This window comes from Diceros bicornis, chromosome 27 (genome assembly GCF_020826845.1).
Source record: "Diceros bicornis minor isolate mBicDic1 chromosome 27, mDicBic1.mat.cur, whole genome shotgun sequence".
Lineage (NCBI taxonomy): Eukaryota > Metazoa > Chordata > Mammalia > Perissodactyla > Rhinocerotidae > Diceros > Diceros bicornis.
Window position 1 is genome coordinate 23,159,095 of NC_080766.1, and position 10,466 is coordinate 23,169,560.

At 29.2% G+C, this 10,466-nt stretch overlaps 1 protein-coding gene across 1 annotated transcript in view; it reads left to right on the forward strand.

The window, feature by feature from the left end:
• Nucleotides 1-2,856, forward strand: part of NCAM2 (neural cell adhesion molecule 2) — a 444,936-nt gene extending 442,080 nt beyond the window's left edge. Inside the window, exon 16 of the mRNA XM_058522953.1 lies at nucleotides 2,381-2,856. Within this exon, the coding sequence (XP_058378936.1) occupies nucleotides 2,381-2,487 (107 nt within the window). The 3' untranslated portion in view covers nucleotides 2,488-2,856. The remainder of the gene's footprint in view (nucleotides 1-2,380) is intronic.
• The last annotated feature ends 7,610 nt before the right edge of the window (nucleotides 2,857-10,466 follow it).

Below are 10,466 nucleotides of genomic sequence, written 5' to 3' on the forward strand. Positions count from 1 at the left end.
CACAAAATAATATCTAATTTACAGTGACCGAATCCGCTGACTGCTACAGCCTAGTGGAAAACTGCATCAAAGACATGACCTTATAATTCAAGAATTGCTCGATTTAACTTTAGAAGGTTTCTTGGAGCAATTTTAAAGGGTGTAATGGATGATGGTGAATTCGGGAGACTTTAAACCCACAATATCCTATAGAATTAAAATTACGTATTGGCAAAATAAGGAAAAATGATCGTCATATGCTTTCATCATAATTTTTCTTATATAATTTCTTGTTCCATTTTTAAATAAATATTATAAATTCAAACTCATATCTGAAATGTTATCTGTAATAAACTAGCAGATCTTGTCTTTTATTTAATTTGGAGAAATAGGGAGTTTAAAAGTTAATTCAGTTTTAATTTTTTTTGTATAACATGCATTGTAAACTGTCCAAATAAAGTTTATGGACTTTTGAATTAAAAAATCATTACTTATGTGCATTCAGATATATTTAACATTTTGTAAGCAATAGGCTAAATGCAGAGTACATGTATTTGTTGCGCTTAAGAACTGTTTTTTAACAATATGCTCATCTATATATAATATGTCCTACTGATAATAATGGCTTTCTACGTATGTATCTTAGTGGATACCACATTTCTCTATAATTTATGATCTGATTCTCTCATTTTCACTTATTAAAGATGTGTTTATTATGAAAGATGTTTCTTGATTTACATAGAAATAGTGTGCAAAATTACATTTACATTCCATTTTGGAATAGTCCTACAGCATAATTCCATCTAATTTTATTTTATGAACAATGAGAATATAAGGTAGTTATGACAAATTAATTTTTATAAAAATAACTTAAAAATTATCTATGGAACTAGAGGATAATAAAATGACGTTTATTGATTTGTTCAGCATTTTAATGACTAAAATTACTGCTAACTTGGTGGATTGAATATAGTCTAATGTTTTTAAAAAAATTCTTGGGGATTAAAACAATTATTTTGAAGACATTTCTCACCATTTCTTTTGGCTTACAACATGTTTAATATTGTTTGTTTTACCCAAGAAAGACCTTAGTATCTGTTAGTAATTGCTTCCTTTTTCTCCTCTTGTTACTATGAATTAGAGACATGTCTAATTTTAACATTGACTCTCAATATAATTTGGTGACAAATAATGCCATTCATATAGCCTTCATATCCATTGGTAAAATAATTCTGCCATCTGAAATCAAACATATAATACATCCATGAGAGTTCTTCAAATTTAACAAGCTAACAAAGAAATGTTGTAAATCACCACCATTAAATATATTGCTAAGGTTTTTCAGTTAATTTGTATTTTCAGGGGCTTTTAGATTATACTTATAATGAACTGTAGAGTACAATTATTTTGATGCCATTCTCTCTAGTTCCAAGCAACACTAGTATACCCTTTCATCTCTGAATAACTCAACACAAACAGAAAACACATATTCAAGTGCGTGGCAAATACTAAAATGTTTTCTTAAGGTTAAATTTATGATCTTTTTATAATATGAATTAGAGAAATTCTAAAACAATGGTGAAATTGAAGTTCAATTAATTGGGGAGAACTTTATTTGAACTATCTGGAAATCTCAGTCAAATATAAATATTAATAATACGTGCAAAACAATATTTCTTTAGGTTAGCACATAATGAAAAAGTAAGTATATAAATTATTTTCACGATCTTTGGTTCTTAAAATTATTTTAAATGAGGTATAGTGACATGTGGCTAGAATGTGCCTGTCGCCTGTTGAATTAATGCTCCTTGCTTCTATTCTTATTGCAAATTTTCCTTGTTGGAATATGTAATTTTCACTTACATTTCTTGGTAGTTCATTCATTATTAAAAATATAACTAACTTATAAAGTATACCTTCTAAGAAGTTATGGTAGCAAAAAAACTATCAGTAAACATTGCAGAATATGATGAGCTCATATTTAAAGTAGCAGGGTGAATTTACCAATAGCACAGTAGAATGAGTGGTAACTTTTGAGTTGTATCTTCATTAAAGAATAATTAAGATGTTCACATTTAAAGAATCAATGATAGAACTAAGATCTGAGTTATATGAAATAAACATTATTAATATTGAGCCTCAGTTATGTTTTTAATATGTGACAACTATTTAGAAATGTTTTATACAAGATTTTTGCCATTCTTTGTCTTGTGTCAAAGTAATTTTTTGTAGGTAATTGGTCGTGGCTTTGTGTAACTCTTGCATTAATTATTTTCTCTTTTTTTTTCCTTTCCTACTGTCACTTTTTTCTTTTCCTTTATTTTCATATTTCTAATTCTACTCTTTTTTCCTGAATTATTTTATTTTTATTCTATTTTCAAAAACAATTTTCATCATGCAGATAAATGCTGTGAAGCGAATAAAGGCGAGAATGGAAGCCAGTCATGGCAGCTGAATGCTGCTGGGTTTTCTTTCATTATAGCCATAAGCTTGTCTTGCATGTTTTAATGTTGTTATATCATGTGATATTTCCTTTTATGTCTTGCAAATTTACAAATCTAATCAAAAATTATAATAAAAGATTTTCTAAGGTCCAACTAATTATGCATGTATCTTCACCCATGAATAATTAGCCTTTTTACCCTTTCCCCAAACTGTCAAACTCTAAAGTCAATAATTTGTCAGGAAATCACTGAAGGAAATTGAATCAGGGTTGTTTCTTCCAGGTACCAGTTCACTGCATAACATGCTTCATTCTAAAGTTTCCTTTAATTTCTAAAGTTGACCTCGTAAAATATCATGTCATTTTCTTTTGGAACTTAAGCATTTGCTACATCTAATCTTCTTTCATTTGATTACTTGGCAAATATAACTCAATATCCATGGCCATCCTTATACAAATAGTAATTTTATTATGTAGAATTGTGAGTCTTTTATAGTGGTTTTGTTTTTTTTTTTAATTTAAGTTTCCAACTTTAGGAAAATTTATAATATTTCATGGTGTCTACCATTTATATAAAACATTAACCTGTTAACTTTTATTATATTAGATGTATATCCCCATTCTGCTACCTATTTTCCTTTTATTGACCTAAAATGTCATAAGGAATAAAAGTGAAACAGAGTTTCTTCTTTTAAATTTGAACACCAATTAAGAAAAATCCAGACTTTTTTTTTTCTTTAAGTGAAAATAGCTCTCTGCAATTGCCCCAAAGTAAATAATAAATTAAATTTGAATATATTTTAAAAAGTAGCACCCTGTTCATTGGACTTGGATTGTGTTTTGAGTTGGCATCAAGCATTGATGTTCTCACAATATATACACTTATTTATTACATTTTCCTGGACATCTAAGAGTCGGTTTCTTTACAATGATCAGAAAGAGAAGTAAATGTTTGAGCTACTACTTTCAAGAAGATGAGTTTGAGATGAAAAGGAAGTGTTACTAGTTTCCAGCTTTCAAGGGAATCTGGATTTGAGGGAGTAACATGGGTAATGATTTTTGTTTTCCCACTTTCATTCATATAAAATGAGAAAAGAGGGTTTTGTGATTTTCACTCCCAACCCCAACCTAACAAGTGATTCTTACTGTGCATCCAGGACAATTAGGAAGCCGTCAGATTGACATATATTCTCAAGAGTGACCATAACGTACATGGTAAATCAAATTATCGGGTTCTGGGCTTTGATATTCATTCATCAAAACCAATTTATTTTGTTACCTAAAAGTATTCTCTGTTTCTTTTTAAAGAAATACCTACAGGGGTCCTATCCTGTAAGGTCTGAGGCCAGACCTGTCTTTAGTAGTCTGTTTATTTTAATTTATCTTTTCCAAACTCTTTGCTGTCCACTGTTATCCTTCTTTCTTCTGACCTAGCAACAGACCTGTAGAATGCAGAATTGAGCCATCCTCAGATTAAACACACTTCTGCTTCCCTCCTTTCTCCCCTGTTGAGACAAAGGAATTTCCCAATTCATGCATTATAGGAATATAATCTATTTATTGGGAATGTTCTGTTTTTAAAATCACCATTGCCAATATTCTGTTTATTAAAGGATTAATTATAGTTGTGTATTATATTCCATGACGACTGAGTTTGGAAAAGATATGTAGATATGTTGATTACTAATATGTGGAAAGTGCTGGGAAAGAAAGGAATTCCAATAACACTTCCAGGAACAATTTTTCCCATTAATTATAACCTGACTGGATCTTTCCAATAAATTATGAATATTTCCATGAGAAAGTCATGTAGAAATTATCTTGATTTAGTATATAATTACAAAATACTTTTGTAGAGAATATGAAATATGTCTTCAGTAAGATAACAGAGTTGATTTTTTTTCTAAGTTTTATATTCTGTAACTCAAGGTCACCAACAGCGATATAAAGAACACTTCAAGTCAGGTTTACATGATACCTAGACTGACATTTTGACAGTTCAGAAAAGAACCTAAGATTAAAATTCTATTATCTTAGCAGAATTATTTACATTTAATGAGTTGTTTATTTAGATTTTTTAAATATCTAAGTATGGATCAAGTTATTAATCCTGAAATTAATAAGCAATCTGTCATTTGACCAAATATTTATTATTAAATGAACAATTATTTTAGCACTCTGAGATATGTGTAAATTCTTTAAAAAATATTCTCAAACATCTTAAAATAGTAGACTCTGTGCTTTGCCTTACTTCTATAAGAAATTGGAAAGCACAAAACTGTAAACAATACAGTTATTGCATTTCAATAAATGAGACCTTAGTGATTGTAAATTACCATCCGATTTTTAAAAAAATCTTAATATGTAAGTGTTGCTGAATTATCTTTTTTATTACGTAAGCTTTACTTTCACCATATGCAACCATAAAATCTAACTGACAGTACTTTTTTGTCTAATTAATATCTATCTATAGGTCTAAATAAATGTGATTATTGGTAAGCAAGACATAAAAATTCAACTTATTTTAAGTTTATCCTGTGTATCATCTAATGATTTTTTTTCATCCAATGGACTTTTAAATAAAATTGTTTGTGTGAAATGTATAAATATGAACTTGTGTGTAAGGTGAGTTTTGTATTAATAATTATATAATTATGTGCCTATGTCTGTTGATGTGTATATCATATCTCCAAATGTTAAATGATTTCAAAAGTTTGTTTTGACCATATTTTACTAGTTATAACACTAGGTTGATTTGCTTATGCATGATTGCCCTTATCTGCATGTGGAGTATCAGGATTAATATTTTATGTAAACCTGGATATCTCCTTTTTTCTCCCCCAACCCTTTCCAAGTTGATCCTCTTTTCTCCTCTTATTCTTCAGTCTTATTGGTCTCTCTACCCCAATCCAAACTCAAAAATTATTTATCAAATAACAATAAGGCCCACCAGCACCATGTTTCAGATATGGTAACAGAGTATACCTAGAAAGTAGCGGGAAATTCTTCTTTCCTATGAAATTTCTTCTTAATTGGGAGAACTTTAGGTAAATTGTCATTTTTTATCCTCTATCTCCTAATACTATTATTTTTTGGGAATAAGTATTTTATGTTATTATATTTTAATATTTTATATTATTATATTGTAATATTTTATAAACTATACACTCATGTCCTTCCAAAAGCGTTATGCAAGAGCACATATATGCATTCATTACTGGTAGACATGGACAAGATTGAAATGTTTAATGGCTTAGCTCATTTTTAAAAAAATTTCTTTCCTTTTTTTTCTTAGCCTAAAGTATTTCAAGAGTTTAAAAAATTTTAAATAAATAAATATAAATATATATTCTTGACATTGGATTAACATTTTGTATATATAACTTCAGTTATATATACGTAAACAATTACACAAATAATTTCACTGCAAATAATTTTGACTTTTTAAGTATTCAGCAATTCTTCTAAAATTAATAATTAAAATTAAAAGTATGCACAGTAGTTCATAGGTTATACAATTTGGGTCAATTTAGAAACCATTATAATTTAATTCAAATATTTTCTATATGACAATGCCCATTTATTATATTTAATTTAAATTAAAACTAAAATAAGGAAAATTCAACAATAGTTTCAACTCTAGACAGTTGGTTTTATGATTATTCATTTATTTTCAACAAAGTATAGTGTGCAAGGGAGAATTAAGCCATGTACTTTTGGATCGGGATGAACTCTTTGAGATACATGAAAAGTATTTTATTTATTATATGGTATATCTATACTAAGAATGGAGAAATAAAATTTTAAAATTACAAATAACTTTAGTAATTCAAGATGGATATTTATATCCCCAATACAATAATTAAGTATACTTGGGTCTAGCTTTCAAGATTAGTTAGCCAATATTATGTACAGTATTTTCAGTTTATAGTAGTTAACTACGAAATATTTCTAGTCATGTAAAATTACCTGAAAATTTCCACCTGTTTGTTTTTGGTTATGATATTAGCAGCATTAAGAGCTTTAAATCAATAATCTGTTATGGTACTACCTAAATTAAATATTATTATTTGTAATTTTCTTTAGCTCATGTATTATGATTCCACTCAAGAATGAAGGTATAGGATTATGAAGGTCATCCCTAAATGTTTCATTTTATGTATTTTATTATGGTTCAAATCTACGAGGCATAATGTAATATTCTTTGAATAAGTACAAATTAAGTAGGCTTTCTCTTAATTTGTACTTATTCAAAGAATATTACATTATTCCGGTTTATTTCCTTTCATTCTTCCTCCCAATTCTTTCTAATACTCTCTCTGTCTCTCACTTTCTTTCTCTCTCCCTTCCACTCTTCCTTCCTCCTTCCCTCTCAATTTCTGGCCATGAATAAATAGGATGTATTTCTTCTGTTTGTTTTCTGTTAATGACTGGTAAATTTTAAAATCTCAGCAATTGTAATATGGATATATGTCATAAAACCTTCACCAAGGCTAATGCATTGAATGAGTAGCTCAAATTTATATATTTCAAATGATTGGAGATACAAATATTCTACAAATAGCCCCTGAAATGATTTCAGTGTAAATTGAAATTGGTAAAATGTACATTTCCAAATCATCTGATTATGTCATTAAAAAATAAAGAATATTATTTAATCATTATTAATACTTGATAGTTAGTCTTAGAATTCAGAATATATTACCAGACTAAATTTTAGGTCTTAAATAAAGGAAAAAAAATCTTTCTAATATCTAATTAACATGCTATCTTCCAAATTACCGTCTAAATTGAAGTATTATCCTAGAGTTAGCATTTTTAACTTTTAGATATTAAATTGTAGTACTATCTCCTGTTATTTATTGTACTTCAAAACTTGATAAAATACATAAAGATTGCAAAAGTATATAAGTGGCATTGCAATTGTTATTAAGGCAAAGGATTCAGTAAGTTTAAATCTAATTTAATTGTTCTGAAATAAAATAAAGATGGGAGTTTAATATAAATGCTTTGTTTTCCAAATACCTTTGGTTTTGTCATCTTATCTAAGATTACGAACCAGATAAAGATCTCTGGTAGTAATCTTCCCCTCCCCTATGGCTATTAACTAATTTCAAAGCCTAAAATATCTATCCCTAAATTCTACCAAAATAGTGGAATATTCTAGAATATCAGTTTTAGCTACTATTTAGCAAAATTGAAAAAAAACACAATATCTAAGGAAAACACATGTGCTAAAGAGTTCTGTTAGTATATCTGAGATGATCTGAACTGCAACTGATGTCCTTGAGTCAACATTGGTAGACTATTATTTTACCTACTTTTTAAGATCTCGCATTCAGATGGAATTAAATTTCATTTTAAGTGTGAACTAATCTAATATTGGTTGTGTTAAGACTAGATATACTGCAAAATTTCTTAATTTGTGTATGTTCAAGTTAAATTCAGTTATTCTTTATCATCCATTTTAAGTAATAAGAATGTAATTATACATTTCAAATGTTGCATAATATTAAGAGGTAGCATCATTTCAAAAAATTATATCACATTTATTTTTGTTCTATGTGTGTACTAAATGGGCACTATGAGATAAATCTCTTAGCTAATCTTTTTTTTCCCTAAAAGCAAGTAATTAAAAATTGCTGTTTTAAATAACAACCACAATTCATGAACTTCTTTAAGAATATTTTTATCTCACATCTTACATTGATTTTATGTATAACACTTCCGTTTTAAAGTGACTATTTCTGATCATTTTAATTGCATTTGTTTTCATCATAGCTTATTTTCTTGAAAAAAAAATGTACTTTTTTTAAATGTATTGTCGTCAGTATCATCTCTTATTTAAAACCCCCAACATAATATCTGGCACTGTGTGTAATCCTGTGCATGTGTTTCATAGTATATTAAATGTCATTTTATTTTCTGTACCTCTGTGTCTCCATTGTTGTAATAAAGAAAACTGAGGAAAAACTTTGTTATATGTGTTTTCTTTATTACTGGTACAAACCTTTTCTGTCCTTGTTGTGTGTTTTCATTTCTAATTTGATCAAATCCAATATGTCAATGTAATAAACATATAATCATTGAGTGATTTCTCTTTTGGGATACATCGTCAACAGACTCATACTGTAAAAATAATTTATAAACAATACCAAATACTGTTACTTTCATAGTAAGCTAGTTCTAGGGTCTTCTTAGAAACTTTTATTACTAGTGGGAGAACAAAATATTCTGATGATATCTTAATAAAACACATGAATATGGTTAGTAATTTCAATTGTGTAAGGACTGTTGTGTAGTCTCCATTGCTAGCAAAAGTTTATAAAAGCAGACACAAATGCTTAAAGTGATTTTTCTCCAATTCCTTTGGTTTATATGTTACTATAATTCACTTTGAGTACCATAAGAATAAAGTTATAGGGGCTGGCCCAGTGGCGTAGAGGTTAAGTGTGCCTGCTCTGCTTCAGCAGCCCCGGGTTTGCCAGTTCGGATCCTAGATGCGGGCTGACGCACCTCTTGTCAAGCCATGCTGTGGCGGTGTCCCATATAAAGTAGAGGATGATGGGCATGGATGTTGCCCAGGGCCAATCTTCCTCAGCAAAAAGAGGAGGCTTGGCAATGGATGTTAGCTCAGGGCTAATCTTCCTCACAAAACAAAAAAAGAAAAGAATAAAGTTGTAGAAAATCATTAAAGTTCTCTGCTCATCCACAGCCAAGGTAGGAAATAAAAATGGCTTGGGAAATTTACAAATAATAACAATAATACAAAAACAGACCACCTTCTTCTTTTTACCATGTACTGTATCACAGACTGTGCAGAATGCCTTCAGTGCAATATTTCATTCACTCCTCATAAAATCCCTCTGGAGTATCATTTCTCCCATATTTTAGAGAAGAATAACAGGGCCTAAAGAAGTTGAATAATGTACATGTGAAGAGTCACAATTAGAACCCAGATCCAGTGCTCTTAACAAAACATTATATTACTTCTTCATTTTAGAACTAGACCTGGATTCACATGATAATTCTTTAATACGTAAATTATTCAGTTAGTTTTTATAAAGTGAAAAAGATGAGAATTTCTGGCTAGACATGAATATATATTTCTCTTATACAAAGACGGTCAAGTGTTGCATTGCCAGGTAAAAATGAAATAATATAGAAATTACAAAAGAAAAAAAATGTTCATTTTCGAGATTGGCATTATTTTAAGGCACATTTAATCTGTCTTATTCCAGAACGGCCCACTCCAAAACGTATATCTTAGTATATATATATATACCACCCAGTAAACAGTGTATACATTTCAAAAGGAAAACTTTAATATAATACCTATATTTTGTTGTAATATTTGAACTTCTTTCAGTTGACACAATAGTTACAGAAGTGTTGTACATTGGCAGAGAGAGAGTGAAGTTACCTTTCTTTGTTGTTCTTATTTTTATCTTTCCTGAAGCCCCTTAACAATGAGAGGATATCAAATGAGAAGTATCTGGGAATTGTTGGACGTTTTTATATTGATTGTCACATTAACTTTATATTACTTTATTAGCTTTGTGTTACTTTATCGTTTTTGGCCACTGTGAAGAAACTAAAGAGATTTGAGGAAATCTATTCTAATATTCTAGTCTAACACCATTATTTTATTAAATCAATAAACCGGGGATTAGAGAAGCCAAATAACTAGTCATTGACATAGTCAAGCAACTTAAACTCTCAGTGTTCCTCCTATCTTTGATTTATGAAATTACACTGAATCAAAGATGGCATAACTAAATCTCTAGTCTTATGATCTTAGGTCTTTGACCTCTATGGTCTTATGTCTTTGACCTAGTACCTTTGATTTCTTCTTGATTGGCCCATAGAAAAATATGTGGCAAAGGAAAGTCCATGTATTAATCAACCACAGTTCCTTCCAGTAATCATGTTACTTCTATTAGCCAGCTGTTATCTTTCTCACTTCAACTTGTACATGATCAATGTAATAAACTCACACTGATTTTATAGTCTTAAAAGAATATCAAATTAAATTTTACCACTT